At 42.1% G+C, this 23,224-nt stretch overlaps 1 protein-coding gene across 2 annotated transcripts in view; it reads left to right on the forward strand.

The window, feature by feature from the left end:
• LOC108931201 (adenosine receptor A1-like) overlaps positions 1-18,746 on the forward strand; it is a 30,576-nt gene extending 11,830 nt beyond the window's left edge. The window contains exons 2-3 of one of the 2 annotated variants that reach the window (XM_018746843.2): positions 11,573-11,949; positions 15,577-18,746. In XM_018746843.2, the coding sequence (XP_018602359.1) occupies positions 11,609-11,949; positions 15,577-16,240 (1,005 nt within the window). In that variant the 5' untranslated portion in view covers positions 11,573-11,608 and the 3' untranslated portion in view covers positions 16,241-18,746. The remainder of the gene's footprint in view (positions 1-11,572; positions 11,950-15,576) is intronic. The other variant, XM_018746844.2, reaches the window with a different exon arrangement.
• The last annotated feature ends 4,478 nt before the right edge of the window (positions 18,747-23,224 follow it).

Consider the following 23,224-nt stretch of genomic DNA (forward strand, 5'->3'; position numbering starts at 1 on the left):
GAGGGCGTGGCTTGTTTTCTGTTCGTCTTAGTGCAATGCGCACATGTGGACGGGTGTGTTTCTCCATAGGCCCCTGAGTATCTCTGTCTGTGTTCTGCCATGTAAACACTCATATGAACTTATAACATGAGATCACATATATTGATTAGACATGCTGACTGTCAAGTGGTTTCCAGCCACCAGATGTGTTCATCCAGCATCACCATCAACAAATCTGAAGAGAGATCATGTGTGAAAGAACTCATACGTGAAAGCCTCCTGCACTGAACTCTGAAAACTGTGCATTTCACATTTAAACATTTAGGCAATCCTTTCCTCCATACACACACACACACACAAACATATATGCAATACATACAGTAAAGAAACTGAAGTAAATATAGTACATAAGGTAGGTTAAATAAACAATCATATTTATAAAACATGTAAGATTAATTAGATAATACTTGATTGATATGTAAGATTATATGTAATTAGATATATAATATCTAATTCTGAAATTGCTATATAGCTATTTCTCTGAAATTACCTCAAAGCAGCCTACCTAGACTGCTATGTTGTCTACAGAACTTACCTTCAGCTGGACAGATTTTTGACAGGCGGCCCCCTTGCATGTCCTCTAATCCTCTGTGTACAGCTTATAGAAAGTCTTTTACGTTCAAGTCATGAGTTCATATATATGACATTGTTACATATGTACATGATAGATGTGTTTCTGTGTGGAGGATCATCCTTCCTCTCGGTGATGTGGCAATGATGACTGGATTTTCTGTGAAGAAACTGTTGCTTTTCTGTGATATTATACACACACACACACACACACACACACACACACACGCGCACTTTCAGAACCGCTTGTCCCATACAGGGTCGCGGGGAACCGGAGCCTACCCGGTAACACAGGGCATAAGGCCGGAGGGGGAGGGGACACACCCAGGACGGGACGCCAATCCATCGCAAGGCACCCCAAGCGGGACTCGAACCCCAGACCCACTGGAGAGCAGGACCTGGTCCAACCCACTGCACCACCGCGCCCCCCACTGTGATATTATATTTAAATTTATTCATTTACAGTATTTAAATCTCCTAATTTAGAAGACACCTTTCTCCAAGCCACGTGCATCTCAGAGAACAATACAAAAAGTACGTTACACCAACAGAAGGAAAGATTTTTGAGTAGTCACTTTGTCAAACACCACTGTATAAACCAGTGTAGAGTACACCAGTAGCTGCATAAACGGCTTTTTATTATTAAAGAGATAACATAGTAGATGTTTACTGAGCACATACGACATCAGTGTGAAGTGAGTTTGAAAGAGATGATTTTTAAGACCCTTCTTAACTGTTAAGTGAGACCTGTAGCCTAGTAGATATTTGCTCACTAACAAGTAAAGCTGCTCTAGTAAATGATTTAATGCTAAGTTACAAGTCTGATCTCTTCTCCTTGGAGTACAACGCGATTCTGCAAACTGAAGACGCTCCAGATGGATATAATTATTTCCATAAATTTTGTTCTGTATACCTTGGAGGTAAAGCTGGCCTGCTTTTCAATAATAGACTACAAATAACCCTCAGAAATCCTGATAACTTTATCTTGTTTAAAGTTCTACCTGTTCCAATAAACACTGGTAATGAACGCTCTCTGTGCGTCCTTCTCCACCCCATTCGAACCCAGAACGCAGTGTGCTACTGTATTTCTTATCTACTGTTCACCTGGACCGTACTCCTCTTTTCTTGAACAATTTAGTAACTGTATAGCTGATTTAGTCATCACTCATAACAAAATTATCCTGATAGGCCATTACACTGGGAACTGAGAGTAGTGAGAAATTTATTCCATATTCCAGATAACACTTTTAAACAATATGAAATGATGGTTATCATGCAAGGGGGGACGTGGTGGCACAGTGGGCTGGACTGGGTCCTGCTCTCCGGTGGGTCTGGGGTTCGATTCCTGCTTGGAGTGTCTTGCGATGGACTGGTGTCCTGTCCTGGGTATGGCCCCTCCCCCTCCAGCCTTGTGCCCTGTGTTGCCGGGTTAGGCTCCGGTTCCCTTCAGCCCCGTATGGGACAAGTAGTTCAGATGGTGTGTGTGTGTGTGTGTGTGTGTGTGTGTGTGTGTGTGTGTGAGTGAGTGTGTTATCATGCAACAGTCATTGGTAAACAAAGTTACTGATCAAAACTGAAATAATTACAGGAGAAAGTCAGAAATGCTTCACAATAGTGTTCATGGGAAGGTTAAGAGATTATTGCAGATACCTTTTGACTTACCCTTCTATACATTTCATGCATTAGCAATATATTTCATTAAATGATTTTAAAAAGGAGATATATGCAAAATATAATATATGCATAAGTCGAAAATGCATTTAATACACCTAACCTACCAAACATCATAACCTAGCATACGTGTGATCGCCATTACGTACTTGCTGCCTTCATGCTGGGCACTTATCTTGAGTTTCTCCTCAAGAATAATTTCCCTCCTTTTTTTCTTCTCACCAGCAGCAGGAGACACAGATGAGCGTTTCTGTGACATTATGGATGCAGAAAAAACAACAGACTGGGATATGCGGATCACTGTCGCTGCCCAGCACTGCGAGAGAGTATCGCTCCGTGTATCGCTTACCCAGGAAAAAAATCAAAATTCAAAAATCGAAGTACAGTTTCTGCTGAATGTCTATCGCCAGCTCACCGTTATAAAGTGAAAAAAATCGCAAGTCAAACCATTGTAAATCGGGGACCACCTGTACCGACAGTAACAATTGTAGTATAGCAGATTTATAGTATTTCTCAGTATAAAGTAATGCTTTGCATGATGCATTCATGCAGCAACATTCTAGATTTTCACTTTATTACTCTATAAAAGGTAAAAATACTATGTCCTGTATTGTAGAGTGGGAGTGACTCTGTCAATTTGATTGAGTTAATCTGAGTTTTACTTGAATTAATTTGAGTAAATTATTCATATGTATAAATGGGTAAATAATTGTAACCTCAACATTGTAAATCACTTTGGAGAAAAGCATCTGCTAAATGAATGGATGTAAATGTAAATGTAATTGCGTCTGTTTGTTTTGGTTACCATTGCCAGAATAGCTTTGATTTCAACTCTCAGCTGATGTGAATTAGCCTGGTTCAAACAGCAGTTGGTGATATGTAGCAGTAGCAGTAGCGGCAGCCTCTTAGTGTGAAGACTTGGGGTGCAAAGACAAGGGAGTCTACTTGTGGGAGTCCACCGAGGGAGGCTGCCATCACTACATGAATTCTGCCATCACCATCATGTTTCGCGAGGGATCATGCGTCAAACATGTCGAACATCAAAGTTGTCTATGGCAACCAAACTGTGCGACTACACCACCACCAGAGACTCATATGCTCCCGCTGCTACAGTTTAGCCTGGTTTATCGTCATCTGTTAAACCCTCCATCCTGTTTCAACCTCTACATGGGACTCTGGAACTGCCAGTCTGCTGTGAGAAAAGCTGACTTCATACCAGCCTATGCCTCCCATCTCTCACTGGACCTCCTGTCCCAAACTGAAACCTGGATCACGCCAGACAACACAGCCACACCTGCAGCTCTCTCCACTAACTACTCCTTCTCTCACACCCCTCATCCCTCTGGCAGAAGTGGAGGCACAGGCTGCTCATCTCTCCCCGGTGGGACTATTATTCTGCTCTCCCTATTCACCCGCGTCATCTGTCCTCCTTTGAATGGCATGTTGTATCTGTCACTGTCCTAATCACTTTTGTTGTGGTTGTTCTTTATCGCTCTCCTGGTCCTCCCTGCTGCTTCTTGGATGACCTCGACATCTTGTTGAGCTCTCTCCCAGGGGAAAACACTTTGTTGATTCTGCTGAGTGACTTCAACCTACATGTCAAAGACATTCATACAAGTGGCCTTTTGCCCCTCCTGCATTCCTTTGACTTCTCCCTGTTCCAATCCCCTGCTTCTCACAAAGCCAGCAATTGCCTTGACCTTGTCTTCTCCCATAACTGTGGATGTCCTGTCGTGTCTGTTACTACGCTGCATCTCTTCGACCATTTCTCCATCTCCTTCCAACCTTGCCTCACCACTAATCCCTCTCCTTTTTCTGCACCCATTGTCACCTTCAGCTATAACTTAATTTTTATTTTTATAGAGCGCTCTTCTCACGCAGTGACACAGAGCACTTTAACAAAGGCATAAAGCAAGAAAAACAGATACAAACAAAAGACAGTCGACTAATGGCTACCATAATGAAGAACTTATTATAGAGCTATAAGTATACCTACCGGCCACCGGGGAAAGGAACAAAAACTCCCAGCTGAAGGCTGAGGGAGAAAAAAGCCTCTGGGGGTCCACGGGCCAGTGGTTGCCCACCCCTCCTGGGTATTCTAGATTAGGTAACAATTGTAAGCCAGTTTAACAAGTAATAATGATAATGTTGGTAAATAGCATCTTGGATCCCCAGCTCAGCATTGAACGTCTTGATCGTCACGGCAGATGGACATCATCCTCTGTCAGCACGGGATTTGTCTGTCACCACTGGCTGGCCTCCTCAGGTCTTATGTAGTGAGGTAGTGCTCAACGAGAAGATGGAACAGAGTTAGTAATTTGTTACTTAAGTAAATTTAAAATGCAATTTTGTAAAGGTGATAAAATAAACAAGCAAGGCAGGTCGAATTACATGACGAGATGGAATACCTGAGTGAACATGTAAGTCTTTAGTTGGGATTTGAAAACAGAAACAGATGGGGCATTTCTGACAGTAACTGGTAGACTATTCCACAGTTTAGGTGCTCTATAACTAAAGGCACGACCTCCTACTGAGGTCTTATTGATCACAGGTACTTTAAGGTAACCTGCATCTAATGAACTGAGATATCGTTCTGGGAGATAAGAGTGAATAATCTCACAAAGGTAAGCCGGAGCAATGCCATGTACTGCTTTATAGGTCAAAAGTAGGATTTTATAATCAACTCTATAAGCGACCGGGAGCCAATGCAACTATTTAACTACCAGTGTTATATGGTCAAACTTCCTTGTTCTAGTGACAATTCTCGCAGCAGCATTTTGTACCAACTGTAGCCTGGATACAGTCTGGTACGAACAACCCGTCAATAAAGCATTACAGTAATCCAGCCTGCTGGAAACAAAAGCATGAACCAGTTTCTCAGAATCCTGTCTATAAAGGAATCGTCGCATTTTAGCTATGCTTCTTAACTGAAGGAAGCACGACTTAGTCAAAGCATTTACATGAGATACAAATGACAGCTTTCCATCCAGCAGGACACCCAAATCCTTGACACAATCTGTACACTTGAAGGTAATACCATTTGTTGTAAAGATTGGCGTGATTATGTTGAGAGTTTTAGCATCACCACCCACCACAAGTATCTCTGTTTTACTGGCATTTAGAGATAAAAAATTATTACTCATCCATAATTTTATACTGGTAAAACAATTAGCTAAAGACACCACATGTGATGGATCATCAGGCTTGAACAATGCATAAAGCTGTGTGTCATCGGCATACGAATGGAAATTCACATTGTGTTTGCAAATAATGTCACCCAATGGTAACAAATAAAGTGAGAACAGTAATGGACCCAACACAGAGCCCTGTGGCACACCATACTGAACCGTAGTAGAGATGGAGGGGGTGCAGTCGTCAGATTTCAATACAAATTGTTCACGGTTAGCTAAATACGATTCAAACCACTTCAGAACGGTACCTCTTAGTCCAACCAGGCTTCCAAGTCTACTCAGTAGGATACTATGGTCTACAGTATTAAACGGAGCACTCAAGTCTAGTAACATAAGAATAGAGATCTGAGCAGCATCAGAAGAAATGAGAATATATTAACAACACGTGTAAGTGCCGTTTCAGTGCTGTGATCAGTGCGGAAACCAGACTGAAATTTTTCAAATATATTATGATGATTAACATATTTTACAATTTGGGAGGCTACGATTTTTTCTAGAATTTTGGATAAAAACGGTAGATTGGAGATCAGTCTATTATAATTACATGGGTTATTACAGTCCAGATCCGATTTCTTTAGTGGGGGTCTAATAATGGCAATTTTAAGAGCTTTTGGAACACAGCCATTTAGTAACGATGTATTAACAATATTAAAAACAGGTTCTGCAAGCATGGAAACTGCAGCTTTCAGTAATTTAGTGGGGATTGGGTCTAAGGACAGGTAGTACTTTTCACAGCGAATTGCACGGTAATTTCTACAGTTATTACGTCAAAGTTACTCAGATGGTGCGGACAACCAATATTATCATCGTCAGAAGCGCTAATGTTTGCTAAAACCGAACTAGAGGGCACTATGGATTTGGGGATATTCTCTAATTTATTATTGAAAAACTATATAAATTCATCATTAGTAATGGTAGCAGAAATACATTGATTGTTTACCTTTGTGTTTACCAGTTAAGTAAGCGATGGTATTAAACAGGAAGCGAGGGTTCTTGTGATTTTCATCAGTTAACTTTGCGTAGTATTCGGATCTGGAATGAAAAAGTGCTTTTTTATATATTTTTAGACAATCGGACCAGGCTACATAATAAACGTTTAGTTTAGTTGAACGCCATTTACGCTCTAATTTACGATATTCTAACTTTATTGCACGAGTTGATTCGTTGAACCACGGCGAGTTTCTTGCCGTTCGAATAAGTTTAGTTTTTGGTGGAGCCGCAGAGTCTAGGGCGGATTTTACCACCGAATTATAATCTAGAGCCATTTTGATCAATATCTTTGCTTGTTCCAAAATCCGAGCTTCTAATATGATTAATTTTAGCAGTAGTACTGCCCATCAATATGCCGCATGATTTTGGTCTTACTATTGTCCGACGGCACGGGCAGGTATAGATCAAAGGTTACTAAATGATGATCAGAAATAGCCTCGTTTGAAGGAATAATAAATATCAGCATGATCATCTACGCCGTAGGTTATGACGAGATCCAGCGTATGGTTACGGGAGTGAGTAGGACAGGTAACAACTTGGGTAAAACCGACAGAGTTTAAGAGAGAAAGAAAACTATTAGCGAGAGTATCCGACGACACGTCTAGTACATGAGTATTGAAATCACCCAGCAAGATAATTTTGTCATGATTAATGACTAAATCGGTTATAAAGTTGCTAAATTTCTCGAGAAAAGAGGAGTACAGTCCAGGTGGATGGTAGATAAGGAATATAATTATTGGGGTTTGAGTTGAAAATCTAATTGTAGAGCTTCAAACGAGGTGATATTATCACGATTTCTCTGTGTTATTTGTAATCTATTATTGAAAAAAACGCTGACTCCACCTCCAGGACGTACAGAACGAGGTTTATGGAAATAATCATATCCGTCCAGAGCGGCTTCTATTTTAGCGGAATCGTATTGGACTCACCGAGCAAGGTTTCGGTAAGAAAGAATAGATTGGACTTGTAACTCAGTATTAAGTCGTTTACTAGGACAGCTTTACTTGTTAGTGAACGAATATTCAACAGACAGCATTTTATATTACAGTTTGGCCTCGGTGGTAAGTTGAGACCGTTTGTTTTAAGGTATTTTAGGTTTCTGGTGCAAACGCTCCTATCACTAAGCCTAGTTAAACGCTGTGGCCTTATAATAGTTTGTATGTTTTGGCTGCACTTAACACTTTTATTTAAAGTTTTTAGGCCCACACTGGACAGAGCACAAGACACCCCTTCACATGAGAAATGACTACTGATATAAGCACTAGTAACAGACCCATCAATACACAAAGCTGCTAAAGAAAATGATCCACTGACCATGAGTCAGTCCTGCAACTTGCAGGCCAAGTTCTGGGATAAAACAAACGAACCCCTCCAGTTGAGGTGTACACCATCACGCGTGAAAAACCTGGGCCTTTCCCAGAAATCATCCTAGTTATTAACAAACGATATGCAATTAGAGCGGCACCATGTCTCCAAGCACCTGTTAAAGAACACCAGTCTGCTGTAGACTATGTCCCCCATGAAGAGTCTAGGTAAAGGACAAGACACTATTAGATTATGACATTTCCTTCTGGCCTTGTTACACGTAGAAATAAATCAGCTCTTTAACACCTCAGACTGCTGATAACGAATATCATTACCACCAACATGTACCATCATAGTCGACACGGCATTATTGACCAGAGAACTGACACGAGCCTCCATATCGAACACACGTGCGTGTGGGAAACACTTTACCTTTACATTTACATTTTGATTCTCAGGCCCCTGAACCTTAACATTTCGGACAGCCGAATCCCCCAAAATGAGCACATTATTATTATTATTATTATTATTATTATTATTATTATTATTATTATTATTATTATTATTTTTAGGTGAACTGCTTACAGCCGAAAATCTATTTTGGGTTTGGACGGGAGAACCCAAACCAGGAACCCGTAGCTTAGGCTTTGCTTTATTCGACTTCTCACTCCGAACCGTAACCCTGTAGCTGTGAGAGCGCTCCTTGGCACCCGGCTTCTCATTAGCTGTACTGGGGCCCGTAAGGGTCGACGCCGAGTTTGACACTACGGAGGCATCGGGACGCACCGAGTCCAACCAACTCTCCGTTTCTCGTATAGAAATCAAATTCTTAATGCGCTCTTCTAAATCGTGGACTTTCCGCACCAAGTCATTATTTGTTACGCATTTCGAGCAAATGAAATGTTCTACAATGTCAGCAAGTGCAACCAAACAAAACATGTTACATGATACATAACACACAGGTGTGCTGTCAGACGATACATTCAGGATAGAACTTATGTCGAACAGGGACTCCATGCTTTCCAAAGACACCGTCTCAGCAACCGATGTGTGATTCCACGCTCTGCCTCGCTCTGGACGCTCTGCCTCGTTCTGGACGCTCTGCTCCGCTCTCCCTTCTGCTGCACAGTTCTCAGATCTATCAACAGACAATGCCACTAACATTTTCCTCTCTGCCCTATCTTCCTCTCTTGACTCTCTCTGTCCACTAACTTCCAGACCAGCACACCCCAGTGCTACCTTATGGCTGACTGATACTTTATGTCACAATACATCCTGATACATCCACAATACATACTGATACATCCTGTCATGATCTCTCAATCAAACTGGACAACTCACTCATTTTGCCCACCTCCTCGGCTAAGAGTCTGGGAGTTATGATTGACTCAAGACTATCTTTCTCTCAGCACATTGAGGCTACAACCCAGACCTGCAGATATATCCTGCATAACATCTGCAGGATCCATCCCTACCTCACAACTGAATCTGCCCTACTACTTGTCCAGGCCATGGTCACATCCCATCCAGATACTGCAACTCTCTTGTGTGACCTTCCTGCTACTGTCATCAAACCTCTGCAGCTCATACAGAACGCTGCTGCTGCCCGAGTTATGCTTGACTTGCCGAAGCGTTCCTATGTATCTCCTCTACTCATTTCTCTGCACTGGCTTCCCATAGCTGAACAGATCAAAACTAACCCTGGTTATTGTCTACAAATACATAAATAGAATGGTTCCCAGATATCTACAGGACTTGATTATCCGCTAGATCCCAACCAGACTGCTATGCTTTTCCACATCTACCTGCTTGGTGGTCCCATGCACGAAAGGTAAAGCACAGAGGTTTTTTGTTCTGGCTCCATTGTGGTGGAATGACCTCCCCCTCTCACTCAGAACTGCTGAATCTCTGTCCGTGTCTTAAAAGGGTCTTAAAACTCACCTTTTCCAAACTCACTTCGCCCACAATCTCTTAAGTTCATGTAAGGTGTAAATGTTCATGCACTATAACTTTAAGATCATGCCCAGATAAACCTTCACACAGCTACTCCTGTAGTGTAACATAAATGTATTATATTCAAAAAAAAATTTAGGAATGTATTAGAAATCGTTGATATTCTGAAAGTGTTGTGCCGCTAACTAGCATTAACTAATTGACTCGTGATCCCAATGGGCAACATGGAGGCCAAAGTGGGACTTCAGTGGAGCAGCAATGAGCCAAAGGACAGATCTGAAGAGCCATTGGAACCCTGAGACACTTCATTCTCTTTGAGAATCATCAAGATTGAAAACATGGAACAGCGTAGAACTTGAGGTGTAGAAGAGTGATTCCAATAGAGCTAGGGGCATTATCAATGCTCAAGAAGGGCTTCTGTAAGAACTTGGAGATGCTCTCAAGTCAACCAAATGAATCCAAAGCTCATAAGATTGCTCAATAGACCTCATGAGACCTAAGTAGACCCTCAGTGGACCTCCGACAACTTCTCTGAATATCTCCTACCAACGGGGATCAGTGAGTTATTGAATTTTGCTGCATATTTATGTAGTGATGCCATCTATGAAATGATTTTCTGTCAGAGGAGAGGTGTTACGACAAATATTATTAGATATTTGTAGCAGGCATTTTTATTTCTTCTGCATTCTTTTAGTCATGTTTCCTAGGCTAAGGCTTTTAATGTCAGGACTGTTGCCTTACACATATATATTCATATACAGTAATGTTTTTGTTTTATTCCTGAAACTGAAAATAATAATCTCCCTGACCGCATAGTATTTATTTCTTTGTTTAATGTGTGGGTGTATTTTATATAGGTCTTAAAGGCGTTAAATGTATTAGCGATATTCCATTAGCTTATTATTGTCGGACTGCTGTACATTTTATTCCTTAGTGACTCACTGTGTGTGTGTGAGAGAGAGAGAGAGAGAGACAGAGAGAGAGAGAAAGAAAGAGAAGAGAGAGAGAAAGAGTGAGACAATCGCAGGGATCACAGACATTGATGATTTCACACACACAGTTTTCACTCACCCACACTCCTTCTGTTCTTCGGGACGTCCTGCACCCCTGCGGTGGTCCCCGTGAAGCTCTCTTGGTCCAGGCTACAGCGGAACATTTCCTCTGACTGAGGGGTCCGGAGCCGATCCTGAACAAAGGTCCGAAAGTGTCTTCATCAGTAAGTGCGACTCGAGACGGGACGTCGTCGTCGTGGCGACGGTGTGAACTGGAGGGCGGAGAGAGAAAGAAGGTGAAGCAGAAGCAGAGGAGGAGGAGGAGGACGCGGCAGACAGGAGTCGCTCTTTTTTCGGGCTCCTCCCTGCCTCATCATGGTACTGTCTCCGCCTGCTTTGTCCCGCAGCATCCTCCGCCACCAGCATCAGACCCCCCGCTGAGCAGCACCGTTTCGCGACGCGCTTCGTGTCATTTCACACCTGCTGTCGGACCTCTGGATTCGTCGTTCTTCTGGGAGCTTCGCCGCGCCATGCAGACAAAGGGGCTGTTGAACAAAGGAGCGTCTCGCGGGGAGCGAATTGAGATCCTCATCATTTACTTAGAAGAACCGGCTTCGCGTTCATCATTCTCTTCCTCTTTGAGCCACGAGAATAAGTCACAACTTCAGACAGAAACAGAGCGAGCAAGAGAGTCATTTTTGCGCAGCATCTCATACTCAGAACGAATTCTTCCTCACAGAGGTCCGGAGGAAAAAAGCAGTTTGTTTTGCTGGATCTCATGATGAGAACTCGACTTGTCGCAATGATGCTCTCTATCGTGTAGGCACACTCTAGATGTTGTCTCTGCTCTTCTTTCTTTAGGGGCTTGCTACAACTCGGGCATCTGCTCTCTCCAGGATGGCCTCTCCCCTCTTTCTAGCTCAAGTCCTCTACATAGGAATGGAGGTTGTAATCGCCGTGGCCTCTGTGATAGGCAATGTGATGGTGGTTTGGGCCGTGAAGCTCAATCGTTCCCTAAGAGATACCACCTTCTGCTTCATCGTCTCTTTGGCGTTGGCTGACATCACTGTCGGAGCTTTGGTCATCCCGCTGGCCATAACCATCAGCATCGGGCTGCAGACCCACTTCTACAGTTGCTTGATGGTGGCGTGCACTGTCTTGGTGCTGACCCAGAGCTCCATCCTAGCCCTGTTGGCCATTGCCATTGACCGCTACCTCCGAGTCAAGATCCCCACCAGGTAAAGTGCCACTGTGAGAACAAATGAGAAGGGAATGACTGTTGACTGTTATTGCTGCAGCACTGATGGGACTTTACGCCTACTATTATCTAGTAGAAACTAGTATTATACAGTCAAAATTACCAGTGCTGTATAAATAGGTAAATCGCTGTAAATGGCTTAACATTTTAAGTGACTTAAAATGAAAGCATTTGCTAAATAAATACACTTAAAAGTGATTACTGTATATAAGATCCCCGTGTCAATGAAGTATTTCCTATTATTACTGTAACTGTTTATTCTCAATGGTTTAAATGGCTTAGTTTACACAGAAGTGCTCTGTTTTCCACATTGAACACCTTATTGACTCACATTCCCATGACCTACATTCTGCTGCTCTGCTGAGAGCTGCATGAGGCACTGCACCATTCCTTGCTTCCTCTAATACTCAGTGATTTTATTTTAATCTCAAATAATACCAAACATTAATTATGTAATGTAAATACTATTGATTACTATTGATACAGTGGATTAACGAAATGCACTGTATCAATAGTAATCAATAGTATTTACAGTCATGGTAGAAGGTGGTGTAATAGCTACCAGTTAGTGGTCCTGGATATGAATCTCACCTCCTGCTCCAGTACCCTTCATCAAGGAACTTACTCGGAATTGAAAGCGTAAAAATTACTATGTTGTGTAAATGGGTGAATCGGTATAAGATGCTTAGAGTACAGACCAAATGTTGTAAGTCACTTTAGAGAAAAGAGTAAGAAAAATATAGGATTCCAGAACACACACATCTTCAGAACCGCTTGTCCCATACGGGGTCACGGGGAACCGGAGCCAACCCGGCAACACAGGGCGTAAGGCCGGAGGGGGAGGGGACACACCCAGGACGGGACGCCAGTCCGCCGCAAGGCACCCCAAGCGGGACTCGAACCCCAGACCCACCGGAGAGCAGGACTGCGGTCCAACCCACTGCGCCACCGCACCCCCTGATTCCAGAACAATAAAGTGATATTTTAGTGTCTAATTTCCCACACTGTTAAGGTTTGACCACAGTGTTTGTGAGTCTGTTTATGTATACAGAAATTGAAGACTGGGAATTTTCTCATTTCTGTCTTAAACTCACACACACACACACACACACACACACACACACACACACACACACACACTTGCTGAAACTGCTTGTCCCAAGTGGGATCGCGGCAAGCCAGAGCCTAACCCAGCAACAAAGGGCGCAAGGCTGGAGGGGGAGGGGACACACCCAGGACGGGATGCCAGTCCGTTGCAAGGCCTGTCTTAAACTGAATTAAATATTATAACTTGTATGTTTTATTAAACAAAATGTAACAATAATAATAGTGATTCATTATTTGAATACATTATTGTAATTTTAAATACACACACACACACACATTTTCAGAACCGCTCATCCCATACGGGGTCACGGGGAACCGGAGCCTATCCGGCAACACAGGGCGTAAGGCCAGAGGGGGAGGGGACACACCCAGGACGGGACGCCAGTCCATCGTAAGGCACCCCAAGCGGGACTTGAACCCCAGACCCACCGGAGAGCAGGACTGCGGTCCAACCCACTGCACCACCACACCCCTCTAATTTTAAATAATATTTTACATTTGATTTTCAGTATGTCATGTGACATAAAGTTAGGGGGGGCGCGGCACCCCGCGACCCTGTATAGAACTAGCGGTTTCAGATGGTGTGTGTGTGTGTGTGTGTGTGTGTGTGAGATGTGACATAAAGTACATAGAACACATTGCACTGTGCTGCTACACCAGTGCTAACATGAATATGAAAACGGGGTTAGCTGATTCACCAGCAGCTGATTTCCCTGTTATGTAACACAAACCAAGGAAAGTAAAATGAATGTTTTGGTTTGTAGCCTTCTTAGTGTTAATCAATACCAACAAGAAACATTTTTATATTGAGCTAAATTATTCTTGTAATAAAAGAGCTTAAGACCCAAACTCAAATGTTGAATAATGAATAACTTCTCTGTTAGCTGCAGATTACCAGCGTGTAATAAGCTAGTTTAGTTGGTTTAGTTATCTGTAACGCTAATGGAGACAACAGTCCACAAAAAAGGTTAATTTTATCCCATCTAAATGTTATAGGTGAAAGACATTCACATTACATTTACGCTTATTCATTTATCAGATGCTTTTTCCAAAGCAATGTACATCTCAGCAAAAGTACAATTTATGCATTACATTGAGAGAAGGAGACATAGCTGCAGGCATGAAAGTCTCAAGCAAACCTAGTTCGTTACCTACCACTTGCTGCACCGAAGTTCATTGAGCAAGTAGGTGCATGAAACAAAGACAACAAAAGATAAAAGACAACAGAAAATAAAATATGAAATGTCTGATTTCAAATTTACCAAAGTTTTATTGATTGTAACCACAAAATGGAGTAAAACTGGTTAAAAATGGAACACACCAGACATTGCTGCATAGACAAAGAAACAAAGAAACCTCTCTGTGAACAGGGACCTTGTGCTGGGAAAATGTGCATCTGCAGGTTCAAGTTTTGTCAGAGTGAAATGCATGTAATGAACCATTGGAAATGGGTTCTATGACTTTGATTGTGGTTTTTTTGAGCACTATATGTATCACTTGTCTTTGACGACATCACCGTGTCTCTTTGACTGTGTCCCTAAAAATCAGTGCTGGAGCTCTGGTGAAATAATCCTTTTGACTTCCAGTGGCGTAATGCTTGCTGCTGAGCTGCTCGCTCAGGTGTTACTTCAGTTCCAACTCGGGGTGTACAGAGATTCAGTGTTTGCCCCATGGTTGTGTTCCAAAGATGAAGAATATTGTGGCAAATCATTTCCTACCCTCCATTAGAAAGATAGCTGTGTGAGTGGTTCACTACGTTTTGCTGGTGGAACGGTGGTGCAGTAAGTAATGGTGTTGGATGTGGGTTTGTACAGCCCTGGAAGTACCTTGAGACCTTACGTTCATTGCACTTGTTTTGTTGCCTAACTGACGTCTATGACCGCTTGTCCCTAGCGGGGTCCTCTTGCCTATTTACCCGTTTAAACATCAGGGTAAATCATGAGAAGTATTTTACTGAAGGACACTACAACCGGAGGTGTGACCACTGAGTCCAAATGCAGCAGTGCTAACCACTACACCACCTGCCACGGTGACACATCACATTTACCACAGAGTGATAAATTTATTCAGAGAAATGAATAAATTTAAAATGTAAACGTTACGCCATGAAGTTATTGAAGAAATTAACTTCCATTGTCCTGTTGGAATGAAGCAGTACTTTCCTCCATACAATTATATCTTTGCTTGAGACTTTCATGTCTGCAGCTATGTTTCCTTCTCTTAATGTAATGCATAGATTGTACTTTTGCTGAGATGTACATTGCTTTGGACAGAAGCGTCTGCTAAATGAATAAATGTAAATGTAAATATCTAAACACTTTGATGTCATGCATACATTGTAAACATTTACCGAATAGAAAACAGAAACATACTGTATGTTTTATTGTCATAAGAGCAGAAGACAGCTCAGTCACCCTCCTCGATTTGAGATGACTGACCTCAGACCTACAAGCCATCATCAGTCTGCCTTTTCTTCCATTCCCTTTTCTCCTCTCTGCAGCTACAAGCGAGTGGTGACGGCCAAGAGAGCAGCTGTGGCGGTGGTGCTCTGCTGGGCTGTGGCCTTCGTTGTTGGCCTGATGCCCATGTTGGGTTGGAACAACCTGCAGAAGCTGAAGGAGAATGATTCTCTCAGCTCTGACCTCGTCATCACCTGCCAGTTTGAAAATGTCATAAGCATGGAGTACATGGTGTACTTCAACTTCTTTGGATGGGTCCTGCCCCCCCTGCTCCTGATGCTCATCATCTACGCTGAAATCTTCTACATGATCCACAAGCAGCTGAGCAAGAAAGTGACGGGCAGCAACGCTGACCCCAGCAAGTACTACGGCAAGGAGCTCAACCTAGCCAAGTCTCTGGCTCTGGTTCTGGCTCTGTTTGCCCTCAGCTGGCTGCCACTTCACATCCTCAACTGCATCACACTCTTCTGTCCCAGGTGTCAGAAGCCAATGTTCCTCATTTACATCGCCATCCTACTCACTCATGCAAACTCGGCCGTCAACCCTATTGTCTACGCTTTCCGCATCAAGAAGTTTCATAGCGCCTTCCTCACAATCTGGAAGCAGTACTTATGCTGCAAGGAGAAGCCCCAGCTGCAGCCTCAGGGAGACGGGCATGTGCCAAGTCCTCCTGAGCAGTTGCAGGAGGTGCAGAAGGGCATCTGACTCAGCAGGGCCTGGCACTGAATAAGAAAAATTAATGAATCTGAACTTGCTCTGAAACAGCATGTTTTCATCTCTGTTCCTCATCTTTTTTTATGGGAGCCTACACATTACTATAATATTCTGCCACTGGAAAAGGGATTCACCCTGTGATGGACTGGAATCGCTTCCAAGGGTATAACCTGCCTCACACCTTGTGGTTCCAGGTTAAGTGGTGGAGCATCGTGACTCTACACTGGATAAGGGATTATGACAAAGGATGGGTGGATAGATGGCAGTGAGGTTTGCAGCAGTTTAGCCTGCTTTACTGTTTCTTTTTTGGCTCATCTTGATACCTGTTAAAATAGGGAATTAAACAGGAAGTAGGTTAAAGAAACACAGGAGTGCAACAAAAAAAAGTGGAAATAATTTTATTACTAATGCAAATATCACAAAACGGATTTTGACCTTAGTCATAACTTTATCAAAGTTTAAAATAGATGGATGAATTTATATTTTGGTCTGATAAGTGATACTTACTTGCCAGCATGATCGAGGCACAGAACAAAGTCTAACAAGGTCTAGTAAATGCAGTAAGTAGTACTGTCATTGCTGGAAACAACCACTGTTGCTGAGTTTTACCATGGTAAAAGCTGGGATACAGGAAATACAAAGCTGTCAGTTTTGTCATAAGGCTGTAAAGCCTCTTTTACAGAACTTTAAAACTGATTTCTGCTTATCTATGATTGTGAAGAGGCCTTTGGAAAAATGGCCTATAAGGAGACATTTCTGACTCAACGGACAGTGGAAATGGGTGCAACCCGAAGACCAACACCTGCTTTAAGATGTACTGATATTCTGGCTGTAATGGATATGGGAGAAGGAGCATCAGTCCTTTAATTCTCTTCATCATGTTTCATTGATTCAGAGACAGATGAGAAGGTGGTGGTCGAGGTCCCATGTTCGAGGAAATGGTGGCTGGTGTTCCACAGACTGCTCAGAGTGCTCCAAACTATTTATAACCCTTTCATAAAGCACTCAGTTCCAGGAACGAGTCCACGGTTATCGACCTCACTGCGTTTCTAGGGTCTTCTGAAGAATACAGGCCTTGCAGACTAAGAGGCCATGTCATCTGTTTAAAGTTGAAAGAGCCCTAGTGTGTAGTAATGGGGGGATAATGCAGAAAAAACTATAAGCCCAAGAGACAAATCTTATTTCAGTTTAGAGTGAATTATATGTTCCAAGGATTGAAATTTCTCCAAAGTCATAGTGTAAAGTTTTTAAAACTTTACCAAATGTATTTTTTGCATAAGTGTAATATCAGAAATTACTCAGTGAAATGCTGAATGGGAGTCTTGTTCCTTTGTGAAGAAGGCAGGTGGCGTAGTAGTTAGAGCTATTGACTTGCACCCAAAGGACCCTCTTTGAAATCCTGCTGATGCTGTAGTACCCTTGACCAAGGTACCTACCTTCAGTTGATAAAGTAAAAGCTGTAAGTTACCTTGGAGGAATCCATCTGTCAAATATATCAAGATTTACATTAAGCTTTTCTCCAAAGTGACTTACAATTTTAAGGTTACAATTATTTACCCATTTATACAGCTGGGTAATTTTTACTCGAGCATTTTTTAGGATAAGTACCTTGCTCAAGGCACCTGTGACCTTGGGATCCGAAGGCAGTAGCTCTAACCACTACACTATCAGCTGTACCAGACAAGGCAAATATTAGTGTTGGTAATATAGAGTTTGAACTAATCAGTGCAATGCATTCCTCTGTTTTTCACACACATTGAACAAACTCTGTTGAAAAAAGACCTGGCAGTTTTGGTGAAGGCACATGAAGTGTAGCATAACCATCGGGGAATTACAAAAACCGAAATATAATCTAAATTTTACAAAATTTTAAAGATAACACAGGCACTCATTACAATTGTGATTTTATGACTGTTTTAGAATAGTAATTGACACTGAATGGGTTTAACAATTAATGTCTGTCACCACTGTAACTACAACACAAACATGCTTCTCAACATTAATGGTGCTACAGCTTTCATGAGCTACTACTAAGTGCACTTGTTTGACCAACTGATGCTCTCAAGCACATTCAGTCTGACATAACATGAACTGTGTTGTACCTTCAATAAAAATCCCAGTGAAGGATAAATTAAGTAAGGATTCAGAGGGATGAACAACCTGTAATGATGTCTGGCCCCTGAAGACTGGAGTTAGTCTATAGACAGGAGATGCAATACACACTACAATTTCCACTCATTCTACCTGCATGAGACGATTCAGACTGGACTTTCCACATGTTACGAGCACAATGATATGATTTCCAACCTTACAGAACTAATTTTAGGGTTGTAATAAGCACCTTTTATTAGTTAAAATCATGGGTTCATGAAGGAAAAGGCCTTTGTTTTTGTTTTCACTTGTAATAAAATACTTTTTTACTTTGATCTTCTGCTTTATATATGCATGGCACTGGATTATCCAGAGGGAGTGCAGTGGTGCAGTGGGTTGGACTAGGTCCTGCTCTCTGGTGGGTCTGGGGTTCAAGTCCCACTTGGGGTGCCTTGTGATGGGCTGGTGTCCCGTCCTGGGTGTGTCCCCTCCCCCTCCAGCCTTATGCCCTGTGTTGCTGGGTTAGGCTCCGGCTCCGCGCGACCCTGTATGGGACAAGCGGTTCAGACAATGTGTGTGGATTATCTGGTGGATGGCACTGATGGATTAGCTCCGGTGTAATAAAAATAATTCATTATTAAACAGAATTTCTTAAAAAATGTGATGCCCAGTGAAAATAGTATGACAACTCTGACATATGCCAAAATACTACAAAAGTAAAGGCATTGTGAAGTGTGAAACCTATTACAGAAGTCCTCTGTATGAGGGTGACTTATACAAGTTGAGGTTGTGAAATATTACCGTTTACTTGAGTAAAAGAAGAAAACAGCAGTGAGGCCTGCTGGGAGAGACTGGAGTGCTGTATGGGGTCTGAAACCAGAGATGTAAGTGTGAGTGTAATTGTGCTTTTCAGCCGTGTCTACGCCTTCAGGTTTTTTTGGGTAAAATGCCATTTGGAAAGAAGCAGGTCCCAGAGATTTTAATGAGAAATACACTGATCAGGGCCTGCAGGACATTTACATTCATTTCTCCAGAGTGATGTAAAATGTTTATTAACTAGTATTTATCTGACACCTTAATCCAAGGTGACTTATATTTTGAGATACACTCCAGTGAACTACCTTAGGGTTCAGGATAGTCATTCACACCATTATTATACAGCAGAGCAATATAACGCTGACATACCTAAACAAGGGCAAATTCAAGTCACAAGCTCACCTAAAGCACGGGGGAAACAGAAATTGCACAGACAGCTAGAGTCACACCCATGTCTAAATGCACAACTGAAGCATCGCAAAGCACCAGCACTACCTCCTGAGGCACTGTCCCACCCAGGAGTGAATTTGAATATGATGCTGATGGCAAACACAGATGGTGGGTGAATTCTGCAATCATATTTTTAAGAGAGGTTTGATTGCCAAGGAAAAAAGAGTGTACCATGAGTTATATTGTGGTGTCTTCCTCTAGAGGTTTTTGTTTGGAAGAAGTGCGAGAAGCGATTTTGATGTTGTTCTTAAACTTCAGCAATGGTTGGAACACTCTGTGGATATGCAGTAAAATGCTGAAGATAATGAGTATAATGTATTGTAGTGTTCAATGTTGCTCCAGAATGATTGTGAAAAACACCCTGGAGAGAGGAAAGCCCAACCAAAGCAACAGTAAAGCTGTTAAAAACCATGGCCATAATCACAGCTCTCAGAGCATAAACAAGTAGAGGTACACCAGAGGTACAGACAAAAACATTTCATGTTCTTCTTTTATGCAATAAACTAAGGAAAACACTGCCATGTTACAGTGAATATCTTTGCATGTAAATCTGTATTATAGAGCTGCAAATCTGGTAGGGGTTTCTCTATGGTCTTTGATCAATAACAAAACAGTCACTTAGAGCAGAGTTATGTCACTGAACCAAGAGAACATAATATTAAAGTATTAACAAGTGATAATCATCAGTGCTATGGCTATATATTATTATATTTTAATACATTAAAACAAACATTTCATCTTATCGGTAGCTGTAATAGCTGTTCGTCTCCAGTGGTACATGGAGGCAGAGCTATGAGTGTCTGACATCTTTTATTATAATTTGTCTGCTTTTATTCAGGATTACTTAAAGCGTGAGGTTTGTACCTTATGCTTCCTACAACAGTTGACTTACTTATGCACATAACTGAGGCTTTTCTCCAAATTAACTTAGAATGTTTACAATTATTTACCTCTTTACAAAGCTGGATAACTTTTACAGGAGTAATTCATTATTAGTGCCTTGCTCAATGGTACTACAGCAGTAGGAGACATTCTAACCTGCATCTTTCAGATCCAAAGGCAGCAGTTCTAACCACTACACCTCCCTCTGCCCCACTTATATAGCAGGATTATTTTTATTGTGTATCAATTCAGGGTAAGTAACTTCATTAAGTGAACTACAGCAAGAGTGGGGATTTCAACCTGGGTTTTTAGGTTGGAAAGCAGTGGTAGTTACCACTAGACAACTTACTGACCCCAAACATCTGAAACTCAAGGGGGAGAAACTAGAAGACCACAATGTCGGTCACTCAAGTGCCACTGCTGTGTGGACACATCCATCATCCTTTGGCATGATCATACCTACTCAAACAGTCGCTGACATGAGAAAACATACATACAGCTACCAAACATATTTTATAAACAAAAGCAATTCACAGAAACAGAAAAATCAAACTGTTAGCAAATGCAATTATTATTATTATTATTATAATAATAGCACAAATAGAGAGCCATTGGGCAAAAAGTCACAAAATGACACAGAGCAAGAGAAAGAGAGCAAAGCCTAAGCATTCACAAAATATCTTGAAAAGAAAAGGGTCTTCGAAAGACTTTTGAAGGTCATGATGTCCAGAGCCACCCTGAACATGAGCAGAAGCACTCATTCTACAGCTGTGTATCTAAGAGAGAATAAACAGGGATTTCCTCTCAGGGGTAACGGGGGGAGCGAGTGGCACAGGAAGAGGTGGCAGTCAGAGGTGAAACGAAGGTTTCACAGTGCTTGGACAGGAAGCAGAAGAGCTTGGAAGTAGTGAGTTGTAACTCATCTCATGTATCCCATTCCAGCACTTTCCTCCCTGAGTAGAGCAGTCTGAAAAGATTCAGATCACTGGTAAGAGGTGGGATATGTTCATCAGGGGGATCTATACTGAACAACTCAATCTTCACTCCAAGATCACTTGACCCTGAAAGACAGAGAAATATCTGATAAATATTGTCTGGAAGCCAAGATTCCAGCAGATGGGTGGGACTGAGGGTTGATACAACTTAAATATAAAGTTACATTTATTCATTCAGCAGATGCTGTTCTCCAAAGCAACATCCATCTCATAGAAAATATAATGTGTGCATTACATTAGCAGAAAGAGAGACTTAGATGCAGATGCGTGATTCTAAAGTACAGTTAGTTTGTTACTTTCTGCCATATGAACCAAGGTATATCACACGAGTAACTGCATAAAAGTTTATCCGAATATCAACAACTCCTAATCAAATTCCTAATAATCTTTTTAAACATTTAAATTACATTACATTACATGAGTAGTTGCATGAAGGTTTATCTGTTTTTCAACAGTTGTGACCTCAAAGTAATAGAACATGAACATTTGCACTTTACATGAACTTAAGACATCATGGAAAAAGTGAGTCCGGAAGAGGTGAGTTTTAAGACCCCTGTTAAATGTAGATAGAGATTCAGCAGTTCTGAGTGAGAGAGGGAGGTCATTCCACCACATTAAGCTAGAACCGAGAACCTTTGTGCTTTTACTTTTGGACCTTTTGTGTGTGGGACCACCAAGTGGCAGAGATGGAAGACAGTAGCAGTCTGGTTGGGTTGTAGCAGATGATCAGGTCTTGTAGATGTCTGGGAGCAGTTCAACTGATGCATCTGTAAGCCACAACCAGAGTCTTGAATTTGATCCGGGCAGCTATAGGAAGACAGTGCAGAGAAACAAGTAGAGGAGATACATAGGGATGCTTCGGCAAGTCAAACACAACTTGGGCAGCAGCCACGTTCTGAATCAGCTGTAGAGGTTTGATGGCAGTAGCTGGAAAACCAGACAGCAGAGAGCTACAGTTGTCCAGACAGGATATCACCATGGCATGGATAAGTAGTTGTGCAAAGTCTGTTGTGAGGTAAGGATGGATTCAATTCTATTTATTTTTATAGAGCGCTCTTCTCACACAGTGACACAGAGCACTTGAACACAGGCACAGAGCAAAGAAACAAATACATCAGACAAGGAAACAAAAAAACTACAGAATTAGTGCGAATCCTGTGGATGTTATGCAGAATGTATCTGCAGGTCCAACTTGTTGCATTCGATGTGCTGAGAGAAAGACAGACTTGAGTCAATCATCAAGAGGCAGGTAGTGATGTGTAAGGAAATGTCTGATGCTCCCAGTGGAAATGAGAGGAAGAGCTGGGTATCATCAGTGTAGCAATGGTAGTTGAATCCATGAGAGGTGATGACAGGGCCGAGGGAGGAGGTGTAGATCGAGAAGAGCAGAGGACCCAGAACCGAGCCCTGCAGGACACCAGTTCAGAGAGGCAGAAGAGAAGAACGGGAGCTCTGCCAGACCACTTGACAAAATCTGTCAGATAGGTAGAACTCAAACCATTTTACTGCTGTTCCTTTGATGCCAAGCTGATTAAGAGAGGAGAGTAGAATGCAATGGTTGACAGTGCTGAATTCTGCAGACAGGTTGAGGAGGATGAGGACCGAGGGGAAGGAGGCTGCTCTAGCTGACTGCAGAGCATCAGACACTGCCAGGAATGCCGTCTCTGTGGAGTGACTAACTCTGAATCCAGACTGATATCCATCGAGGAGATGGTTCTGGGTGAGGAATTCCGAAAGTTGA

Source organism: Scleropages formosus, chromosome 2, assembly GCF_900964775.1.
Source record: "Scleropages formosus chromosome 2, fSclFor1.1, whole genome shotgun sequence".
Taxonomy (NCBI): domain Eukaryota; kingdom Metazoa; phylum Chordata; class Actinopteri; order Osteoglossiformes; family Osteoglossidae; genus Scleropages; species Scleropages formosus.